This window comes from Etheostoma spectabile, chromosome 16 (assembly GCF_008692095.1).
Source record: "Etheostoma spectabile isolate EspeVRDwgs_2016 chromosome 16, UIUC_Espe_1.0, whole genome shotgun sequence".
Taxonomy (NCBI): Eukaryota; Metazoa; Chordata; class Actinopteri; order Perciformes; family Percidae; genus Etheostoma; species Etheostoma spectabile.
This window is the reverse complement of record NC_045748.1, coordinates 14,840,411-14,864,284: the sequence shown is the minus strand read 5'-3', so window position 1 is coordinate 14,864,284 and position 23,874 is coordinate 14,840,411. Positions and strand designations below refer to the sequence as shown.

Below are 23,874 nucleotides of genomic sequence, written 5' to 3'. Positions count from 1 at the left end.
CTCAGCTCGGCAAGACAAAATAGACATGCCATTTCAAAAGTCTTTCATTTTTTGTCAGAAATAACATGTTTTCAAAAGCATAATTTTCATCTAAGGCTGGTGGAGCGCATAAGCGCAGGAGTTTTAGCCAGGAAGTTGGGGTTCAAGTCCAGTCCAAAAGAATAGGTCTATTGGTTGATCTAGTGACTAATTATTACTTACTTGACTTTAGTAATAAGCATACTTATTTATCCCAACTTCATCCTAGAAGTATGGTATATGTAATTAATATATAAAATGAGTTCAGTTACTGCAGTGTGCTTTTATGCTAGCCCCACTCACTCTAATAATACACACACACAACAATAAATAATCCATAAAACATAAGTGAGAAAATCCAAACAAGTTTATTTACAAACACATTATCATTCAAAAGAATGATCCAGAGTCAGTTAAGAGGTACTGTGTTATATATTACATCTGTTCAGTACACAGACCAGTTCTAATCCTTTTCCATTCTTGATTCAGTTTTGTCTGTGCAACAATTTAGTGGTCACGCCAAAACATTTTTGGTGTTCATTTTTGCTGCACTCATATCTCTTAATAAACACACAAATCGTCTGTATAAATGATGAAAGAAACAATATTATATTAGCATTGATGTCCATCAAATACAAAAGAAATGAAATGGAAAAGTGCACAGCAGAGCGTGAACAGAAGAATGACAAAATATTATTTTACAGTCTCTTAAAAACCTTTGCCATGTACAAAAGTAAACGGTAAAAACCTACACAGCTTTCCAGTGCTTGAATGCACGATGCTTGCAAACTGAATCTTCACAGTTCAAAGGGGAAGGTGATAATAAAAATGTCTTAGCACTTCACAAAGGGCAGCAACCATCTTCCTTCGTGCATCTTTAATCAATGAAAACTGCATCTACTATTATACATTTCAATGTATCCATTCATTTTTTCTGTGAAAAGGTTCATGTACATATCTCCAAAAGCACTGTGAGCTCCAGTGGAGGCTTACGTGTAAACATATTTCAGTGATCATTGAAGCAGGCACACACAAAGCCAAGTATAGAGTAAAGTCATGCAGAGTGTTACATGATTATGACTAGATTTTACATGAACATTGCTAATTCCAATAGAATATAAGATAAGAAACGCACATGAATTTCTATACCTTAGAGTCCCAAATGTCCTTTGATTCAAGAGACAAATTAAGATTTAGTTTGATGTTAATGTACTGTATTTGTAGATAAGCAAAACACATGTGTGCATTGCATATCATATAGAGGGGCTTGATATCTTATAAGGCAGCATGGCTTAAGACATGAGAGGAAACGAGAGGCTGGGTGGCTCAACAGTACTATGAGTACTATGTTGCTTTACAAATAAGACGGCCTTGAAAACGTTTTGCTGAGGTGGTGTCATTTCAAAATATTTATCTGGCTTTTGTCCAAAACCATGACAAGCCAAAAAAAGAAAAGGGAAAAAACCCTCCTCGCCTCTTCTCATACACCCTTTTTTCACCAGATATACCAGAGGATATTTTTAGATGGGAGAAAGTAGGCCACTGAAAACCGCCGTTTCAATAGCATTTTTTTTAAATATTAACCCAGTGAATCAGGTGAATAAGAAATAGATTACAAAAGTAGACAAATGAATGTTACAATCTTTTTTCATTTTCATTTTTTCAAATATTATCTTAATATCAAGGTCCAGGTTTTTATTTTACACAAACATTAAAAGCTGCCACACCCACAGAGTGTCCAAGATAAGGAGAGAAGACAGGAGGAATGAGGGGGCAAAAAAACACCCACTGCGACCCATTTTAGCATAAATATCTGTGCAACATTGGGTAGAAAACAACACCTCTGTACAGCAGAGCCACTAGAAAACTTCACAGAAACAACATCACTATGAAGACCACTTTTCACATTAAAAACAAGCATCCTATGGTCGGAGATGACCATTGTGATTTGATTGGCTTAAAGTATATCAAGGTACACATCGAAAAGAGAGGTATGAAATCAAAACATTGTTAAAAAAAAGAAAAGAAAAAAGAGAAGTGTATTGGCAATGAAAGTAAGCAACCTTCACTGTGTCGTGGAATAAGTGTCCGCTCTGGAGGCCAACTCTCTTTGAATAGAGAGAAAGGTGACGTGTCTCGTTGACTGAAATAAAACACAACATGTAGGCCTAAACCTGATTGAAACTAAAAAAAACAAAAGTTTAACCACATTAAATCAGAGGAGTGAGGGATCACGTGCACTGCCCCGTGTGTACATTAAGGATCCCACGAGTATGCATGTGAATGAAGTTGAAAATTTCATGGGGCATTGCATGGAAGCCCGGCCGTGGCTTGACGTTGTCATAGTAATGGTGAGTGATGAAGATGCCAGAGGGGTTCATGGGGAACGCCCAGAAACCGTAGAGGTGGACTTCCTCGCACATCTCTAAGGCGGCGGTCACTAGCATCAAGCCGCTGCTGACCCGTTTGGCCCGGACGCCCTGCACCGCCCAGAAACGCTGCACGTTGAGCAAGTACTGCGGGTGGAAGAAGAACACGCCTCTCTGGGAGTCAAAGTCATCCAGCATGTACTTGACTCTGAAGGAGACATCGGTGTTGCGAGTGTTATAGAAGGCGGGAAGCACCACTGAAGAGTTCTCGTAATTTTGAAGGACTTCGTAAAACGGTCGCCTCCATTTCTCCAGCTTCTGAAATCTGCAAAGGAAGTGAAAAACATGAGATGACAAAAGCCAAAATAGAAGGAGACTAGAGACAGATTGAGAGAGAGAGAGAGCAAGAGAGAGATAGGCCTGATTTCTTGCTCAGACCCATATTTACAGTACCTCTCAGTAATAATGCTAGGATTTATTGTCACCAGATCTGTTTTAGTGCCAACATCAGCTGAGTACTTTACATTGATGGGTGGTATGTTGCACCTGGAGAAAAAAAAAACAAGAACAAGTTCACTTATAAGAGACTGAATGTATTTCATTTGACTTGACACTTGACAAAACTTGGCATGCTGCTGAGCTGCACAATTAATCATAGTTGTCATCGTGAGTTGGGGTTCTAAATCAAACTTAACAAACTGTTTGCTAAACCCCTCCCCTTAACAGCAATTGTCCAATCATAGCTTAGAAACCTTAACCAAAGCCTGTCTAGCCTTTTTCCACATGTTGAGGCATGGAGCTGTACTGTAGTACAGCCATCAATTGCACATTTAGGACCCTTTTACACTATTCCCATTTTAAAACGAGTGAGATGATACTTTAAAGAAATGAATGGTGACAGTGTTTTTGTCAGTCTCATGGAGCTAACAGTAGCTTCCTTAAGTTGCTAGCTACCGCTGATAAAATTAGCCAGCAACAATTTCTTTTCAGACCATCGCCAGCCAGAAATAAGAAGCCTGTTTTTGTCTTTCTGTGTCTGAAATTAAGGTTTCAAAATTACTAAAATTTGCAATAGGTAGCACTGCCATTTACATTGAAAACTGTACTGTGCAAGAACAAAAGACTTAATAGGCATAGCACGGTAACTAAAGACGGTGGGGCTTACTAACTGTTAATTCAGTACAATAACGTACAATCACAGATAACACTATTTACACTACACTGGCAAAATTCCAACTGTAATATAGAATGTTCTATGTAGGGATAGGTCTTTTTTATGGGATTGCATGCTTTGTTGGCATAAAACCAACTTGTATTTGTAGCAACAAACGCAAACACTGAATGATTATATCCTGTATACCTAAAAACAAAATCTGCTGAGTCAATTTCCTTCCCACATTTGGTGTTCTTGATGATGCCGCCATTTCCAACAACAGCGCATTTCTTGTACTGTGATTTGGAATACGGCATGTCCTGGATGAAACAGACATATATTTTTAAATTCAGAGAGCATTGTGTGCTCTCGAAATGAAAAAGATTGTATCACCAGGTTTAGTAGCATCCTACCAATGTTACAGTAACATAGCAAGCTCTCGTAAACGGGGGATGAACTCACATCTGGGAACATATTGAAGACTTCAGTCGTGATGGGAAGAATACCACTGGTGTCCACCTCGTACCTCAGCTTGGTCCCTGCAGGAGTGTTCCTCTTGGTGGTGAAGAGAAAGGAAGGAGCATTACAGCAGCGAGACAGAGACATCCTTCAGGAGGAAACCGAAGAAAGGAAGAAGTAATTATAGTAATAGATTATAGCAACTGCAAAATAAAACAATTGTTTTGCTTTGAATGTATGTTTTTTCTCTTTCTGTCCGATCTCAAGCTGGGCTTTCACGTTGGATGAAGGTGACAACATGCAGAAATTACCATCAAGCAATGTTATTGCACCACATAAAATTGTTTAATATGTTTAAGGGCTATGTATGAACAAATATAGATTACTTATTTTGTCTAAAAGTCAATTACAGATGAAGAAATCTACAGCACGTTATCCTACATAATGACTCTGCTTATGTTTGGGGTGAATTGGACCCGTTAGGAGTCTAACTCACTTGTTTGATCTCTTATAAACAAGCTGTTATAAAACTCCATACAAATCAAAAAAGACTGTGTGGTGAGGTAATCTTGCATGAAAAAAATGCTGTCCACATCAATCACAGATATAGAAGATATGAAAATCCACAGATTTACAGCTGGAGTCTCTGACACTTCCAACAGCTATGTGGCAAACTTCTGAAACATGTCCTTGGTTCAAGATCCTGTTTATAATCATTTCTTAGAAAATTTGAAAATCTAAAAGTGATAAATCAATTTGTATGTTGTTTTTTTTAGCTGTATAGGAACCCAATTCAAAAATGGGTTGAAAGCACCAAATACATTTTTAAAAACAGACAATGAAAAGTAGACAATGTGCAGTGTGCAAACAGAGGGGTAATGAAATCATGTACAAGATTAAAAAAAAAAATCTAGACATTGAGATGGAGCAATGCTTACTTGAAGTTGCTGGTCTCCTCCTTATTCTGCTCCCATCTACACACTTGCAGGTTTCGCCATCGCTCAAAAAGGTCTGAGGTTTTCACCCTGGCAGACAGGCAGAGAGACTTGTGGAATGAGGAAGGATACCCATGGCCATGTATTTTCCGATTAATGTTTCTATAAGGGTAGTAAATTGAAGAAACATAAAAACGACTCACAAAGACAAACAAGGGGGCAGAAAATTGCAGTGGTTACTCTGTAATGGCTCTACTGACATTACTGGATCTAGACTTCCTAATACAAAGACAGTGGCTTCATCAAGCATATCTGTAAATAGCTGTCCTTGAACTGACATTTCCTTTGAGTTGATTGGGCGATGTGATTAGCTCTGGGGAGGCAGAGTGGCACCATTACTTTGAGTGACAGCAGCTCTTCTCTGCCTCGTGGCCCTTCATCGAGCGCTCAGAATGCGTTTGTGAGCCTGCGGGACACGCACAAAAGGTCACTGGACAATGTTTTATGGAAATATGCTGCCCAAATTACATTATGCACAACCCGCCCACTGAGGCATTCATCTCCTCCATAATGTGATAATGTGTTATTAATAGTGTGCTTCAGTTCAACTGACAATGAAAGTTGAGAGTGACAACTTTCAGCTGCAAAATGTTGGCAATAAAATGGATGTCATGTGTTGTAAACGTTGTTCTCACAAATTATTTTGTACATTGTGGGGATTTGCAGTGGGCAACTTGCTGTTTGCTGGTTAGAAGATAAACATAGTCTCTGTCAATTGACCACCTAACAATGATTAAAAAGTTAAATTAACTTATTCATAGGCTCAAGAGTCGTCAATTCCATTCATGGTCACAACTTAAATTCAACTCATCTTGGCCAAATTTAGCTGAAATGCTACTGTCAGAGTCATGGAAAATATATATATATCAAAAGTAAGACCTGCCAGACTCTAGAAATGAAATGGCAACACATCTCTTTTTTGGTCTGTAATTCACAATAATTTCAAAACTACAATGATAACATTTTAAACTGAGTAACTTGAAAGTTAACAAAATCATTTATACTGCCAATCATATATTTGCACATGTCTATTGTCTCTTATTGTGTGTATTTTGGTTCGTAGCTCTAGGGATGGCATTGAAGGACAGTGGTCCACCACTTTGGTCTGAACACTGAAATAACACAACTAATTTTGGGTGGACTACCATAGTCCCAGAGGATCATTCGGTCAGACGATCAATCCTAATGATTTTATGAGTTTTGTGCTAGGTAGCTAATTTTAGAATGCTAAACTTAAAGCTATAGTGCATAGTTTCTGTTTTCCCCATGAGGAAGTAATGACAACAAAACTGTTGGCGCAGCCACATGGTACCAGCCTTCCGTGATCGCGCCCCAGCCCTCCTCCAACAGTTGCATGTAGCCGAGGAGGACACGAAGGATTAAGAAAACATGATGGCCTCTTCAGAAGAGGAAAATATCTTCACTCAATTTTCTGCGTGGAAAAGTTGCCAGAAGACACCAGTTTCTGAACATAACCATACTGAGAAATGCAGAAAGAGAGTTCGGTGGAGCTGATAGTCTTAGCTTTGTATCAACTCATTTGGCAATGGCTTGAATGTAATGGACATTCATTAATATAAAAAAGTAAAGCACTAAAGCTTTAAACAGTGAATGTTAAACACTACACCTGTTTTACATCAGCATGTTGTCATTGTGAACATGTTAACATTCTGACATTAGCATTTAGCTCAAAGCGATACTGTGCCCAAGCCCAGGCTCACAGAGCCGATAGCATGGCTGTCCTCTCTCAGCCTTGCTATATTCTCTACAAAAATCAACACGCTAAAAGAGTTTTTTCACAGTTCTCTCTGAACACAGAAAACAATTTAAAGGCTGTCCTTCTTTTTGAGGTCCCACAGACAATATGTTGGGCTTTTTACAATTAAAGTGACATTTTTGTTCGTATTTGTTTCCTCAAACTTGAAAGATATTTAGTAACTTAAGTATATGTATAGATAATAAAACAGGTGGTGAATTTTCTCCCTACCTACCAGGCGATAGGTACTTGAGGGTCACCTAAGGGAAAAAAAGATGTTACTCTAAATAGAGTTGTCCACCACATGTGTGGACTACGTCATAATGCACACTCACATTGTCAAGACTTTGACGTCCATAATCTCCTGTCTGAGCTCCCTGCATGCAGTGGAGTTGTATTCATATGAGCCATCATAGGTTTCCAGATACCTAGAGGGATAGACACAGTCATCCTCGGCCTAAACCTCTCCACACACAAGAGCATTAACAGAATTAACAAACAAAAAACTGTGGAGACAAAATGCAATACACCAAACAGTGTTAAATAGACACAATACAAACAAATAGCTTACATTTGCTTCAAAATGTCTTCATGAAATAATATCAGTGTGGCATTGTGGGATGACAAATGACAGAAGTGATGCAACTGATTATAGGTGTCACAAACAGGATTGTAACTTACGATTTACTAGACACTTGCACCAGATTCTATTACATCTTAGCCTAAACCAATGTGATACACTCATTGAAGAAAAATATTACCTCTCATATTTTCACTTATTTGATTGGTTATGATGTATATTAATTTAGAAGAGAAACAGACTGAAATAGCAAAATTGGTTATTCCATTGCATAGCTTGTTAAAATGGTGGATTTGATAGCAGTGCAGTGTCTGATGGATATGAGTATGAGTGATTTTGCGTAAGGCAGTACAATATATCGTTTACATTTAATTAACTGCTTAAAAGTAATACGGCATGTCAATTGTGCTGGAAATACCATGACATTTGGACTAATTAATGCAATTGTGCACATGAACGCATGCACAGATGTTCATGCAAACTGAATAGCCTATCAGAGCATGGCAGCAATAACCAAAAGGATTTTTTGAAATGTCATACTTTCAACTGGAGTTAAAGAATCTGATCAATCAATTTTACACATTTAAAACAATCATTGCATTAGAATGTCAAAATTAACCAAACAAAAATAATATCTTCAGTATGGTGGTGAGTGCAGTGAAAGTGTCAATAAGTTGCCATTTATACGTGCATTTACTGATGCCTCATATCTTGCAGCACAACTTCGTATTTACATGCAAAAAGCAGTCTGGATCAAATTTGTGCATTTGTGTTTTGGGACGTGGTGGGGATGGTTAAGATGAAGGTCTAAAGGGGACAAGAAGGAAACCACTAGTGTAACGGTGTTTTTATCATATTGGGCAGAGGAAATTCGGGATTACGGGCACTTTGCTGAAACATTTAGTAGATGGATGTGTATTAGTTATTTGCTGATAAAGTGGTTCAGTTAGATCAGTAAGTTAGATATTTGAGATGTAAGATATTTAGAATTGTCATATACATGTAAATATTTATCTGAGGCAGGGAACTCTTAGAGTGGAAGAATTGTTCTTTTTCTGCCTGCCTAATATGAATTATTTAGTACAATGTGACCAAAATAAATACTTCAAAATAAACTTTAAAAAGTCTTTAAAAGGCATTTAAAATGTTGGAATTTACTGTTTATCTTTGCTACACAGGCACGAGGCAATTAAAATACACTAAAATGTGACAAATGTACTTCAAGTTTTTACATCAGCCAAATGATTTTGTCTCGTTGTCAATACTTTCACCCAAGGTTTTCTCTCTATAGCCCTAATCTATAATTTTCTTTTTTTGTTGGGGCAGAGGGCCACAAAACTCACATCTCTGCTCCCTCTGGCAGAATTTAAATAAACTTGTTTTATATAAACAGAGATGCTGATCCATACAGATAATTATACTTTTCTATTTAACTTTTAATCAAATCAGATCTACAGTAGTCATAGATTTAAATATACCCCTTATGAAATAAACTTGCCTTATGAGGTACATCTGAATCTTGGAATGCTTTAAATGTCCTAATATATTTTTCAAATTTACATGTGCCACGTCAATGCTTGACGGAGAATGACAGGATTAAATACCAAAATGCCAGCAATTGCAATGCATTTATAAGAATGAATGTTGGTTTTGGTCACATCAGATACTGTAGATGTGTGTAGATGGAGTCTGGTGTTTTGGAAGATGGGTAATATTGCAGAATATTACCTGTGGCTGTGGAGGTAAATGAAGCAAGTTTTAAAAAGAAAAGAAAAAAAAAGTATCATAATTAATTTAAAAAAAACACAACGAGCATTACAATGGAGAGATGCATTAAAAGAACAAGATGCTCGGATGAAATCGTACAAATGAGGAACGATGAAACTGGTTGTCTACATCCACCTGATGATGCAGTGTATTTCTGAGGGTTTACTGAGAGGAGCGTCTGTTTTTTTATAATACCTGAAAAGGGCTATTAATGATTGTTTGCGCTAAGATGTTGAAAACTTTGCAAGTGTTCTCTGTGTAGTTCTAAAAGCGAGAGAGCAATTCACTTGATGAGATAATTTTCATCTCATGTGGCATCTTAGGTTAAGCGTACAATGCTGGTTCAAAACCAATCCAGAATGAGACTAACCAGCATGTTACCACATATACTGACATCTACTGCTCCGTGCAATTTGGATTTGGACCTTTTGGGGCAAAAAACAAATCTGGCAACTTTCTGTCTTATTGTAACAAGAAAAGTAAAGTGGAAAAGGGGGTAAATCCAGGTCGCAGAGAGAGACAATGCAGATGTGAGAAGGGGAGATAGGGGGAGCAGAAGAAGTGGCCACGCTATGTACATGGCACACACACACAGAGCTGTGCAGAACACATGAGACACAGATTGAGGAGGGCAAGGCATTCTGAGATGGGTGCTGGATGGGACACAGGCGTACGAGGAGAAGCCAGTACATCAACAGGAGACCGTGGTTCAACCAGCTTCTGAAGGGGGGGATGGGGATCTGAGGTCGAGGTGGACGAGATCAGACAACATGCAAGAGCAAATCTGAAGTGCAACCACCACTGAAAAAATATGAGAGTTTATACCTTTCAGAGTAATGAAAAAGAAAGAGGCATTCTTGGGTTTCTGTGAAAATACTAAAAATGCCTTCAAACTGGCCTACCTTTTTTTTTTCTTCTTAATATCGGCTAGGCAGGGTGTGACTATTACGGAGATCTGTGAATCTGGCTGAAAATTCTGACGGAAACATCTGTCAACATGCAGACAGGTTAAGTTAGAATTAAATATGTGTTGAAGTTCACCCCTGCTAACTTACTCAACCTGCAGATTTCAAAACAAGTAGAGCAAAAAAAAGTGTACATGTGCTGCAGCTTCTATTCTTTCTAAAGCATCTGAGTAAACTGCTGTGTGTAACAGCGGCCCAGTCCACACATGCAGGGCTGGGTCGTCACATGTATTTTAAACTTGTTCTCTCTCTCTCTCTTCTCTCTCTCTCTCTCTCTCTCTCTCTCTCTCTCTCTCTCTTTCTCTCTCTCACTCACTCCCTTTCTCAGAGGTGTAGTGCAGTCAGTCACGCTGGAAAGGTACCTTTTCCTTCCATTTCTGGCAGGCTTCAGAGATCCATCATCCGAGAAATTAATGGGACCGGTCCAATTTCCTGTCTCGTCCCCTTTGAGTCGGCTAAACTGTTGCGCACTAGTAAGAAAATGAGTTTATTTGGGATTTAGTGTTCTTACTGTGCAAATGTCAAACCCATACAACCCAACCAATGTGTTCACTCAAAAAACTCTAATTTGCACAGTCTCTCTCAAACACACACACACACGCACACACACACACACACACACACACACGCACACACACACACGCACACACACACACACGCACACGCACGTTAAGGGGACCAGCTTTTTGGCTCAAGAAAAACAAGTAAAAGTATGGCACTAAATATGGTTAGAATGAATTTCTTTTAATGACGTCATGGTTTACATGCTGGGCTGTTGCCAATATGCTGAGTGTGATTCAAACATTCACACTGCAATAGTGGCAAGGAGAAGTGTTATACTTTTAGTTCAATATGTTGAAGTCACAATGATTTAAGGGGGAACACTTTTTTTAGTTTTTTTTAATTCTTTTTACCTTTATTTATTCAGGGAAAGGTTCACTGAGAGGAAGTCTCTATTTTGCAGGAACACCCTGATCACAAACACATTCATACCTGGAAGCTGCCCAGCACAACCACAGTCTGATCTGCTGGCCACTGAGCAGCTCCACTGGTATTAAAGGGTTAAGGGCCTTGCTCAAGGGCGCCTCAGTGGTGGTAATGAGGGAGGGACAAGCGCGGCTCTTTAACTCCCCCCCCCCCCAGATTTAATATGAAGCGACGACCTCCTGTTCACAAGCTCGCTTAGGCCACCACTGCCCCATAATATTGCTGTGAATGTCAAATTACTGCTGAGGAAGAGATGCCAACAACAGACTTGCCAACAGATTCAACGATTTATACCATATTTTCAGTCACATATTACTTTGAACGGTGATGTCTTTGGGGAATATCTCAACTTGGACATGGAGACTACAAATTTGCATTTGTGGCTGTAGTATCGTACATGTAGTGCAGTGTTTTTTAGTAGAGATAGGATATTTTAGCCTATGTTGTATCAGTTTTCTCTATAACCATGACAGTGAATTTATCAGAGGAGGCCATTTGGTGCAGGTTGTTTATAAAGCACTCATACTTACTGTAATATTAATCTTGTTGGATTCCAACAAATCTTTGAGATAAGGGGCATCAGTATGTTCAGAGCCTGTTTTCAGTAATCTTTTTGGGTTTAGTCTCCTTACGGGAGAACAAGGGAAACAATATCAAGGCTTCAAAAATATATATTGTGTATTTAAGGATATACCTTGCAATATTCTATTTTTGTTGCTGTCAAGAAATCACATAAAAAGATCAAAACCAACAATGCATAACTTGGTTTCTAAATACTTTCTGAGCTCTCCAGCCTGTCTGTGGCTCTCAGCCCCATGCCTATTGGTTCCTATAAGACATATACTTCTATTCTTTAAAAAAGGGCTCCGTAATTTCCTAAAACAGCTGGACACTGTACTGCATATTAAACACCAGTTAAATAGATGTAACTTGTGTATTTGTTTGGGACTAGTTTAAGCCACAGATTGTGTGCGTTGGCTAGTATTTACAGCACAGGATGGTGTACTATACTACCATACGATTGTAATGAAGCAAAGCGTTAACTAGTGCAATTGTGTTTTGCATTTCTTTTGACACAATGGAGGCCTGTGGCACTAAGGAATACATTATATCAGATTGGGATTATTTTTGGTTTTGGTCTTTTCATGGGATTTTTTGTCTTTAAATATCCTTTAAAATCAGCTCAACTTATGAAAGGTTAGACGTTTTTTAATACGTGAACAGACAATTCACATTTTACATCCAAATGTTAATGGGTGTACAACTTCTCCCATTACCGACTGCTTATTATGCAAGTATTCATGTGTGACTCATTTCTGAGAGTGCTCTGTGGATGGTGTAACAAATTTAGCAGAGAAACTGAACCAGAAGAGCCTTTCTGAGTACATTATGTGATCGAGCATTCACCATTGGCGACTCGTGTCAATACTGAAATGGAGGCACTTTCTCTGAGTGCCACTTCAACACCTCAATAACACTCTGTAACTCTGCGTAACAAAAAAATCAGCCCTGGTTTAGGATGTGTCCCTAAAAGAGGACATCTGTTATACAGAAAAGCTAATCAAACCAGAATGATTTACTTGCTTATATACCATTAATCTGAATTATCCCCAAAATGCCTATTTAACTTGACTTGATCAATATCACATCTACAATACTGATAATTTCCACTTGTGTGGCTACCAACAAACCCTAATCCATTTCATGTGACTACCACTGACTCACAGATCAATCCAGTGTTTTCAACCATTTATCTCCCATCGACTCAATTACAAGCAGAGACAGACAGTAATCTCAGCAATACATCAGACAAACAAAGTTGCTCTGCAGCACTTATGTGTCTGTTTCTGCCCTTGAGCGTTGTCAATGGTACTTGACAGCAGGAAGGACTTTTATACTATTGGATTTTGTGACTTGGCAAGGTTTTAGGGTAGGCCTGGCACATTGCCACATTCATGTCCATTTATTATGCCCAAGGGTCCTTATTGTCATCAAAATAGGAAATGTAATGCTGTAATTTATGAAAACCGATTTGAGCTCCTCTCAATATCTTTCTTCTTTCTTTTTTGCTTTAACTACTGTTCCATGTGCTGCTATACGTTAGAATCAATATATTCATATACGGCCCTAAAAAAAAGAACCACAGAAACTTCTCAGATTTGCGGAGATACAACTCAAAGGATGCATCACGAAGGGCTCAGAAACAGAGTCACATACAACATTAGACTGTATTTACTCTAAAGCCAACAATTTTGATAATAGTCATTTTTTTATGTTATTTATTAAGCAAGATTGCTAAAGATTTGCTGGTTTCCACTTCACAAAACGTTGAGAATTTTCTGCCTTTATTTGTTTTAAATCGTTCTAAATTTAGTTTCTTTTTGGTTTTGGACTGTTGGTCAGACAAAATAGAAATTCAAGAATGTCGTCTTGACTTCTGGAAAGCTGAGAGGCACTTTTAACTTTTTTTTCTGTTATATATATATAGAATTATCAAGAGATTAGCTGACAGTGAAGATAATCATTAGTTGCAATTGCAAAGCCACATATTTTTGGATGGTTACTAACCAACCTGCTGCAGCTTGGGGGCTTTGCTGCTGCTATTTGTAGCTGAGAGTATTTTTAGATAGCACTCTCTTCAAGTCAAATAGAGTTGAAAGTTAATATGCCTTCATTTGCAGAAGTGTGTCATTCACTGTGATTTAATAAGCTTCCCCTTTTGAATCTGCAATGCCATTTTACAATCCTACATTCTCCGCTACTTCATCTTTATGTGAGTGAAGGCCGGCAGCGAGTTGATTCATGGGACACCATGTGTGACTCTATGGAAACTGAATGGCCAAAATTATCAAGTACAACAATGTTCATGACTTGTCTGACTATAATGGGTGTCCTCATATGACAGCCCTTTGCCCTTTGGTAATGTACAATCGACGGGTGTAACATTGACGAAATGTTATTCCCTGAGCTTTCTCCCAATCCAAGCACCCATAGATCTCCTCTGCTACCATTAGATTTCTCTAGTAATTTGCAAAGATGTTTTTTTTTCTTCCCCGAAACACAAGAGCGCATGATAAACAGCCTGTTGCCTTGTTCTCATGCACTGGTTTAGTAGGAAAAGAGACTGGGTGTGGTCAAACCCATGTGAACAGTGACTTCTGGTTGTTTACACTTGGAGAGATGTCATAAGATGACGTCTTCTCCCTCTCTCTCTCTCCATCACACACACACACAGACGCACACACACACGCACACGCACACGCACACACACACACACACACACACACACACACACACACACACACACACACACACACACACACACACACACACACACACACACACACACACACACATACACAGAGCAATTTCACTCCCTCTCACTCTTGCATCTCCCGCCATTCTCTTCCCCACTTGCACTGAGGTGTGTGTGCAGACAGACTGTAGCAAAATGAATCGCTGCAGGAGTCTACTGGTTTCTGTTGTATGGCATCCCCCCCCTCTCTCTCTCTGTCCTAGAGGGGCACAGGCGAAGGAAGGTGTGTGTTGGGTCCGAATTCACGCATCTCACCGCAGAGGTGGTGATGCCATGAATCCACATTGAGTATCATCAGACCAGCACCGCAGGGTGGCAGGGGAGGGGTTAGCTGTGGGTAGCGTTCAGATTGCAGCACATATATGTTTGCTTTGAGGTTAACATATATGTCCTGTCTGTCAAACATCTGGAGGTGGGGATAAAGTTTTCAGATTGTTTCTTTTGTTTGAAGTGAGATTTGGTGAGATTTTCTTTAACCACCTTAAGATCAAACATCCCAGCTTCTGAGCATCTGCACGTCTCACACTGAAATTTTTTCTCAGAATGTGAATTTAATAAATTGGTATTTAAATGGGGGTAGATGATGAGTGCAAAAGTGGACTTCCAACCAGCTCAAGAACCCATATCAGGGAGACAAATACTGTTGCAGAGGTATTATAAAACATGGCTCTGCAGTGGCTGCGTGTGCACTGAGTGCAGCCTGGTAAATTATTTATTTCACAGGGACCAATAAGAAATACACATCATCCTTATCCTGTTGATATCTGTAATCATCTTCAGCTCCAATAGTTTTCAGTTGCATTATGATAATCTGATGCCTCTGTAAGATGTAGGCTACGACCAGTCAAGAAGGCTGAAACGTAAAATCAAATAAAGATCTTTGGGGAAAAAAAAGAAAGAAAGGGAAACCATTACCATACACAGCTGGAGCACTGTGTATGGCATGAATGATATGCTTCATTTTCAGAAAATATCAAAAAATAATAAATCCAATGGAAATTGTTTCTATGCCATTTGGGAAAAAGATGGATGGTTAATTGCGATTGTTCTTTTCAGCCATAAAAGCTTGTTTTCCCCATGCCTCCCGACATGTAGTTCATCCAGACTACTCCCCATTTAACAATTTGTCATTTTTCATTATCCAGTTAACATGAGGGTTAAAAACTGGACAATAAGCCTCACACAAAACGTCTATGAATGCATGCTTTTGAAAGCTGGATGTTATCCTTAAAGTGTAGCCTATATATAGACAGCAAGGCCTGCACTCTAATTGACTTGTTAATGGCGACTGAACAGAGACACTTACCTCTTAATGTAGTTTTTTCCGTAGAGAATTTGTTGCAATAGTGTGACGAGTCCAAATGCGCAAAGGAATATAAAACAAAGGGATCTATTGCCGAGTATATCTTTACCCGACGATGGGTCGGCGTATCCCATTCTTCGGCGCAGCATCCAGGGTTGACGGTGACACCCGGTTAGGTGTCTCTCTCCGCTGCATTCAGGACCAGGAGCGCAGGGGTCGTGTACCCGCTGGACAGGACATTGTCCATCACCTTCCTAGGCTATACTGCTCTCGTACTGCAGAATCATTGCTGTTGGATGATAAGCATCGCAATGTATCGCCAGCTGTGACATTAATTGCAGATCATTAACTCTGTGTCCAAGTCAGCCAAAAATAATTATTATTGGCTATATTCAGGCTAGAGTCTATTGTGCAAACGGACGGGTGTAAAAGCATAAAACGTCCTTCGACGAGGTGCAGTCACTCGGTCGGATGCAAGCAATGCAGATTATCCAAAATGACGCGCTCCAAAGGTAATGGATCTAAAAATGAACCTCCAAATGTGGTATCAGATAAAGCAAAAGCGTCGATGACAAGCGTGAATTTATTGTAGCCTATTTAAATTAGGCTACTGATGCGAGCATGCGGCATAAAAAAAACACATCCTCCATGCTTCATCTCAAATCTGAGCAAAGCTCCGTGACTGAAATGTAAAAGGAGGAGGGTGCGCCTTTTTACAGCCAGCCGGGGGCGCACTGCGTTTAATTCAGATGCTCCTCACTCACCGAGACCCAAGGTCATGGTGTCCTTTACAAGGATGCACCCGTGGTCGGAAAATATATACATTCACCTGATAAGCTACATCTGACCTCCTTAGGCTGGGAAAAACAAAGCGTGACAGCGAAAGACAGAAAGACAAGAAAGACAGCGTGTAACAGGACTTGCCACTGAACTAAAATTAGCCTACATTTCATAACAATGTCTTTCAAACTCATGCTGTTGCAAAATCCCTGCACATGATTTTTTTTTTCTTAACTGGTTTTATGTCTCAGCATTTCCCTTTATGCTTATTGCAGTTCATGTCAAAGACAAAAGATTTTTCTGCCCTGCAGTAATGATAGGCTACCCATCTCCTGTCTAATTTGAATCTCCGTTAAGGGCCTTGGGGCACTTTAAAACCTTAACAGCAACATTTTGAAAAGCTCAACCACGATGCCCTGACAGCAGCACCTCGGAGCCAAACTCCTGACAGAAACCAGTGGATCTTTATAGCGCTGGTGCTGATAACTGTATTAGTGCCATTGATTTTTGCCAGTGTCCACTTTGACAGCTTTTTAAATGTATCATCAAAGTCCATCTACAGCCTGGAATGCTTCAGCTGCAGCCTATGCATTTTGCAACAGGTGGATGTGAAATAAGAATCATAAGTAATCATTGAGCGTGGATGCAAATCTGTTAAGCCACTTTTAGTGACACACATTCTACAAGGGACACACATCTTCATTTTTACTTTTAGCCATCCATCAATTTATTTTTTTGTCACCTAGCCTATCTTGGTCCAGGTTGTAGAGACATTCTTATCTTAAGCAATGGCCCTCAGGACCTGATGCACTCCCAGGCCAGATTGCATATTATAGTCCTCCGACATTCTGGGTCTGCCCTATAGGGCTCCTGCTTGTTGGACATACACAGAATATCTCCAAAAGGAAGAGTTCAAAGACATCAACTCCTCCTTTCAATACAATGATAAGTGAGCCTTGACACTCTGCATAGGAAATTATTTTCTGCCTTGTATCCACAATTGTATTCTTCATGTCCGCTTGTCTATGGATTTGGAACATATCCATGGCAGGATTAAGCTATGGCATGGGATAAAAAAAGGAGCTGTTTGGATCTACTGACCCCTGCTTACTCTCACTCTCTGTAGACAACTGAGTATGCATTTAGTTGATGATAACAACTTAGCAAACTCCAGACGGCAAGATGGCCACTGCAAAAAAGCCTTAGAAAAAGCTAGACTTTACATTAGGCTATAGTTTTTGAGCTCAATTGTATTTTACCATAGAAGCCCAGAAACCAGCAAGTAGTCTCCAGCAATAGTAGTAGAATAATACCTTCCTCCAGGTAGTATTAAAACTAGACTGTAGATTTTAGATTGGTTTATACTGGCCACTACAGTGACACTGGTTATGTTTTAACTGCCTGTGTGTGTGTGTGTGTGTGTGTGTGTGTGTGTGTGTGTGTGTGTGTGTGTGTGTGTGTGTGTGTGTGTGTGTGTGTGTGTGTGTGTGTGTGTGTGTGTGAGTCTGTGAGTGTGTGCGTGTCTTAGGAAAATATAGCTATAGCTATATACCTATAGCTAAGTGTTTATATTTCTCTCTGACTGTGTAGTTGGATGTTTTAGAAGGGAGTGCCAGTTGTTATTTATAACTTTATAACTAATTTTCTGCCTCATAAACAACAGCAAAATACTCTGACAATACAATGATTGTCGTGTTATTGTCTCCGTTTCCAAAAAAGGGACGTAACAGTGTTATGATAACGTATGTTGCTAAAATGCTATATGTCCTAGGCAGGGACATCAAATTAACGACTCGTTTTGCTAATTATGTTACCAAAATGCTACATGGGGTCACATTTCTGTGTCACACAGGAAGCAGCGCGGATATGATTTGATGCGGCGCAAGCTCCTCTTCCGGTCTCTTTTCCCTTAGCCACTGGACGAAAATGGTAAGCCGAAACGCTGGCAGACAGAAATCTCTTAACATCTTTGTAACGTACTCTTTATCCGACACGGGCTGTTGGTGTTTCGATGTCGGATAAACATCGTAACCGAATGGGTGACGTATTTTTCAGATAATGCTGCATTCTGATAAAATTAACATTGTTCCTGTTGCATCCATCCAGCATTTAGTTGCCGCTCGTAGCATTGATGTTAAGGCTACAGAATGGGCTTAAATTAGCCAGTCGGGGAAAGACCCGATGTCGTTAAGATTGCTCTGTATATTATTAGTCAAACCCGGTAGGTTTCTACATGCAAGTTACTGTTATTAATCGTCTTGTAACGGTAGCAAGCTACATGGCGTACTGGCCTTTCCATAGCGGCTAATGTTAGCATTTCTGGCTAGTGCTGTCAACTCTCATTGAATGTGCTTGCTCTGTATGTACACACTGTTAGTATGCAACTGTGACGAGTGTACAATTGCAAACCCTGGCGACAAGATGCTATCTTTTGGTGGCTTTATACCCGCTAACGTATCTACAGAGAAACGTACCTTTTTAGATTTGCTGCGGTGATCAATATAAAATCACTTGCATCCAACATGAAGTGGTGATAGCTGCCACATGAGTCTTGTCAATGATGTTTACAAACACAAATGTCTGAACAAATGATTTTCTATGATTCATTCTTCTGTACTGAGACAAGACTTGTCAGCTTTGGCCTGCAATTAAGTTTTTGGGAATTGTTTCTGATCTCTTAATATTCTCTCCTCTTAGACGAAGGGAACATCATCTTTCGGTAAGCGCCGGAACAAGACGCACACCCTGTGCCGTCGTTGTGGGTCCAAGGCCTACCACCTGCAGAAGTCCTCTTGTGGCAAGTGTGGCTATCCCGAGAAGCGCAAGAGAAAGTGTAAGTTCCACAATGACACGTTTAATACCAAGACTGTCTTTTACTGAAAACATTGCGTGCAAGTGTGTTGTTAACTGAAAATGGCAGGCTTGTTGAATGTCAAAAATTAACGCTACCTGAAGACAGCGTGTAGTTTTTCTTTTTAGCATCTCACATCACTACGACCAGAACAGTCAAACATTTTACCAAAATATGAGCAATAACGTCAACGGGCTTATCTGCTAATGTTAGCTACCGACTGTTACCTTGAAACTTTCCAGCAAATAGACGGTACCATAGGGAGGTCACCTGAAACCGGTGATTTGATGTCACCGCTCATTTTACAGTTTAACAAAACGCTGAGTGAACATTACTAAGTTTTTCATGTTTTGAGCAGTATGCACTCCCACTATCTTGCCATGACTTTGACTAATAACGTTCTGTCACTGTTCCGGTTGCTTAGGGAGAGAGAGCGGATGAGATTGCGTGAGTTCAGTAGAGCAGACAGCTCTGCGGAGTCGTGCAATTACGACTGAATTTTCATAAAACTGCATAAGGAGCAGAAAACCTGTTGTGTCTACTCTAGAGGCCGACCGATAAACGATTTTAAAGACCGATACGAGTATTTGGTTATTTGAAAATTGATATAATGGCCAATGTATATATTTTTTTAAATCCATAAACGCATTACAAAACTGATTTCCCTAACATTATTTGTAGTTATGAGTTTTCACAAAAAAATGTTATTGTCAGAACAGAACATCAAAATGTATTAAAGTTCTGAATTATAAAATGTATAAAAATACAGACTTAAAATATGAAACTTAAAGTCCTTTTGAACAAAAACACAGTAACAAAATAAAGTGTTGCCAACAGGGATGTTGTACTCTCTGGACAAACTTTGCAACGCCAATGCTTATAACATGGTTGACAGTCCGTTTTATTTTTTAAATGTTCATTCATCAGAATCAATTATAATGACAAATGATTCTGATGAATGAATATTTAAATTAAAAAAAAATTGCATTATAAATGCAGATACCGATCGATTGGGACATGCCTAATTTTGGCCAATATCGGTCAGGCTCTAGTCTGGCCTGTTTCTGATACCATGACAACAGAAATTTTACTGTGGCTGGCCGCCATCAACGTAGAGTAAACACTGGAAAACCAGAAAAAACACCAGAAACTTTTAGTACATTATCCAGCTCTTCATTAATGTGACCAGCCAAGCTGCTGTAATGCATACTGATGTTTTGTTTTTGTAGACAATTGGAGCGCTAAGGCCAAGAGGAGGAACACCACTGGAACCGGCCGCCTGAGACACATGAAGGTTGTCTACCGCAGATTCAGGTAAGAAAATGTCATGAACGCAGAGCAAGTGGTTCTAGGTGTGTTGCTTATGATTCAGCTATGACCACTTGTTTGCTGTATGTGCTTCAGTTCAGTAATGATGGGTTTTTAGCCTTAACAACAGTAATAGAGGATGACATGTCATCTTGATGTTAAGACTTTAAAACAAATTAACCCAGAGACCACAAAATGAAACGGCTTCTAAAACTGTTTAAAATGATCTCTTTTTAAGATTACTACATTGATTAATCAACTTGAACTACAAACACTGGATCTTCTGAGGTTTTGTTGACATATTCCTATCAGGGGACATAAACAAGATTCTGGCATCTTACTTTCAACTGCGAAGGGAAAGCTGTTATCAGCATACCTTTCCATTCAGATGGTTTTGATTTCAGTTTGTGATATGAAACTGTTAAAAGAAACTTTGCATTTGACTTCAGTTGACTTTGCATCATGAAAATATGGTGTATCCAAAAACAAGGTTATAAACAATTTAAAACAGTTTACAAAAACACAAGACTAATACTATCACTGAGCTGCTGTTCACTTGGAGACTATAAACATAAGGCGGTAAACAAAATATCTGTGGTAGCACGGGCTTTCTAACATGCAGGCGAGCTTCAACTAGACATTTTCTTCCATTGCGTGCTCATGTTTGCGATGGGAACGGAACAGGGGGTTTTACCACCAGGTGAAGGAGAGTTTAGTCTCCCACAGGTCTTTTCCTTCCACCTAGACGGGGCTGTTTGTAACCATAATATGACTCCAGTGGCAGGGAATCTGGTGTACTTTATTGTGAACGGTGCAGTTTTTACAACATATTTGCTTGGTTTTTGTCACATTACATCAGTCATACGATACAATATAACCCGATTTGGCAGAGGAACTGTTTGTGCTTTGCCAAATGCAGTGAGATTCTGTTAGCAACCTGTCTATGATCGTGTTCTAAGCCTTGTCAATGCTGCTTGCCAATGATGGTGAAAAATAAATGTCTGAACAAATGAATTCAATATGATATCAGTATTTTCTCTGAGGTAAGCATCATTGGTAAAACGAGATTAGGGACAGACAAATACTGTGGAGTGCTGTGAGCCCAATGACGTCTCAAGTAAAACAAACCCGTTTTAATTGTAATTCATATTTCATTAGCATAATTAAGTTGTCTTTATGTTTTGCTTTAATCCTATCGTGCCACTTGTGGATCGTTTTTAACATTATTACTGCCTGCATTTGATTTAGCTGTGCCAGTTCAGGATACTGGTACTCAGTATGCCCGTTAATTGAGACACTTCGTTGGTTACACCTGTTCTTCCCCCGATATGACAAGTCAAAATGTCTGCTTTGAAAAAGGTCTATTCATTGAAATTGGATGCCAAGTCATAGTAAACCTGAATTTATCGGACTCCTAGGTCTTTTTGGTGACTGAAATGCCTTTTTGTGTTTGCTTTCCAAAAAGTACTAACATGCTTAAATCTGTCATTTGTGTCACAGACTTTCTGTTTATACTTTTGTTTTAAGCAAGTCGAGAATTAAACATTTATAATTAAGAATCAATCATCAGCTCTCAACAGCTGTGGCTATTTTAGCTGGTTACCTAGCTACCTCACCAGCCTGTAACCCACTGGCAGAAGACTGTGTGACATGAAAAGCTTTGTTTTTTTATATAGATAGATGGTGTGACTTTTTCACCAGGATTTAGCTCTTAAGTTTTATAACTCAAATGGCATTTTTCTGATTCACTTTTCTTTTTTTCCAGGAATGGTTTCAGGGAAGGCACCACCCCCAAACCCAGGCGTGCTGCAGTGGCTGCCTCCAGCTCATCCTAAAAGACACATTTTTTATTGAATAAATGTGATGTTAAACAGGAGTTTCAGTCTTGTCTCCATCTTTTAAGCATTGTTGTCGGGCCAGTGAAAGCAAAAGACGGGTGCCATAATTGATATTAGCAGATTAAATATACACAAGGTGTAATGAATTTATTTCCACTTGATTAATTTGTGCAAATCTCTCTAAAAAGTTTTCTGTGGGGAAAAAAAAACTAAACACAAACCTGAAATAAATGTTTTCAGAAACCTGACCTATTGTTTTAATGTTCCATCTACTGCACCTGCTACATTCGGAATAAATGTATGAACAGATCTATTTTATTAAAATGTGGAAACAATGCATTAAACTAGAAACATGACCCACCTTAGAGGTCCTTCTACTGTCTAAAACCATACTTCAGTTCACTTAATACTGAAACTAGGCTGGTAAAGAAAAAGATCCAACAAAATAACTTGTAGAGTTAGAGAGTAGATATCCATTCAATGTTCATTTCTCAAAAACTTGCCTTTTGATGCTAATGGTTGCAAACAGTCCAAACTGATGGACCATAGTTGTGTAAGAATGGCATGCAGGAAATGTCAGTTACATTTCATACTTAATTTGGCAAATCCTCCACTGAAATGGTTCCAGTAGCAAACTTATGCTAAATTAAAACTTCAAATGCTAAAGATTTAGACCAAGTCATGTATTGAGCACAATGCAATCTAAATACCAGTGTATCAACACAACTTCTCATTTAGACCCAATGGCTGCAGAATGGGTCTGTAGTTATCAAACTGCTCCGAACTTTTAGCAGCGCCCCGCCCCTTTACTTAGTGCAACTGGAAGATAAACTGAAATCTGCAGCTTAAATGTCAGCAGCAGTTTCCAAACTGCTTAAGCAACAAAACAAGTCTAAATATTTAGCGCGAGACAAACAATACTGATATTTATCATATGACGACTGGAAGCAGGTCTGTTTACAAATGAGTCAAAGGTTTGTGTTTTATGGTGGCAGCTGGAAAACTCCAGTGGAGGTTGCCACAGTGAAGAAACCCAGCAGCCAAATGTGCTGGGAGTGTTTAGGTGGGGAAATGTGACAAAAGAGAAATATCCTAAAGATTTATTTTGCAAAGGCCTGCCTCAAGATTCAAGCTAAAATTAGTGAGGCAGAATCACTTCCCAGCATGACATGTGGCCCTAACCATGCATCAAAGACAAGCAGAGACATTTCAATTTGGGAAATGTCCTGAGACTGTTCCGTGACGGCTACAATCTTTGTTCCAAGTAACAATAAAGCCTTTGTCACTACACTGACAGTATATTATTCCACCCAGGTTTTCATATTCCTGATGTCTGGTACCTACCTTCATCAACAAACATTTTTTCATCTGTTGGTGAGAATGTGGCTTCAATCACAGAGAAGCCTGCATGGATTTCACCACCGCAGTA

At 39.2% G+C, this 23,874-nt stretch overlaps 2 protein-coding genes and 2 non-coding genes across 11 annotated transcripts; 3 read left to right on the top strand and 1 right to left on the bottom strand.

The window, feature by feature from the left end:
• Positions 1 to 367: 367 nt before the first annotated feature.
• Positions 368 to 16,413, bottom strand: st8sia5 (ST8 alpha-N-acetyl-neuraminide alpha-2,8-sialyltransferase 5). Of its 8 annotated transcripts, none has more exons than XM_032539616.1 (9): positions 15,672 to 16,413; positions 10,425 to 10,532; positions 10,000 to 10,086; positions 7,086 to 7,178; positions 4,938 to 5,096; positions 4,003 to 4,147; positions 3,748 to 3,860; positions 2,841 to 2,933; positions 368 to 2,712 (listed from the first exon to the last, which is right to left on the bottom strand). In XM_032539616.1, the coding sequence occupies exons 1-9, from the start codon at positions 15,815 to 15,817 to the stop codon at positions 2,250 to 2,252; spliced, it is 1,407 nt and encodes a 468-aa protein (XP_032395507.1). In that variant the 5' UTR covers positions 15,818 to 16,413; the 3' UTR covers positions 368 to 2,249. The 8 variants fall into 8 exon arrangements, with proteins under 8 accessions (XP_032395507.1, XP_032395508.1, XP_032395509.1 ...); XM_032539617.1 differs by having other exon boundaries at positions 4,938 to 5,024; positions 15,672 to 16,411; XM_032539618.1 differs by lacking the exon at positions 10,000 to 10,086 and adding an exon at positions 9,059 to 9,064 and having other exon boundaries at positions 15,672 to 16,411.
• A 1,870-nt stretch (positions 16,414 to 18,283) lies between these two features.
• rpl37 (ribosomal protein L37) lies at positions 18,284 to 22,635 on the top strand. The gene is made up of 4 exons (XM_032540033.1): positions 18,284 to 18,377; positions 19,146 to 19,281; positions 20,529 to 20,613; positions 22,373 to 22,635. Exons 1-4 carry the CDS (start codon positions 18,375 to 18,377, stop codon positions 22,440 to 22,442), a joined length of 294 nt encoding a protein of 97 aa, XP_032395924.1. The 5' UTR covers positions 18,284 to 18,374; the 3' UTR covers positions 22,443 to 22,635.
• LOC116704822 (small nucleolar RNA SNORD72) lies at positions 18,997 to 19,076 on the top strand. Its single transcript, XR_004335783.1, has one exon. It is a non-coding gene; the product is annotated as a small nucleolar RNA SNORD72 (small nucleolar RNA).
• On the top strand, positions 21,579 to 21,657 carry LOC116704820 (small nucleolar RNA SNORD72). The gene has a single exon (XR_004335782.1). It is a non-coding gene; the product is annotated as a small nucleolar RNA SNORD72 (small nucleolar RNA).
• Positions 22,636 to 23,874: the final 1,239 nt, after the last annotated feature.

What these genes read in the sequence shown, in the direction of transcription:
- rpl37 (XM_032540033.1), top strand. An exon ending in CGAGAAGCGCAAGAGAAAGT is followed by an intron (nt 19,282 to 20,528) that starts GTAAGTTCCACA and finishes TTGTTTTTGTAG; the next exon opens with ACAATTGGAGCGCTAAGGCC. An exon ending in GTTGTCTACCGCAGATTCAG is followed by an intron (nt 20,614 to 22,372) that starts GTAAGAAAATGT and finishes CTTTTTTTCCAG; the next exon opens with GAATGGTTTCAGGGAAGGCA.
- st8sia5 (XM_032539616.1), bottom strand. Translation starts at nt 15,817, where the DNA reads ATGCTGCGCCGAAGAATGGGATACGCCGACCCATCGTCGGGTAAAGAT. An exon ending in GAGGAGACCAGCAACTTCAA is followed by an intron (nt 4,148 to 4,937) that starts GTAAGCATTGCT and finishes TTCCTCCTGAAG; the next exon opens with GATGTCTCTGTCTCGCTGCT. An exon ending in TCTTCAATATGTTCCCAGAT is followed by an intron (nt 3,861 to 4,002) that starts GTGAGTTCATCC and finishes TGTTTCATCCAG; the next exon opens with GACATGCCGTATTCCAAATC.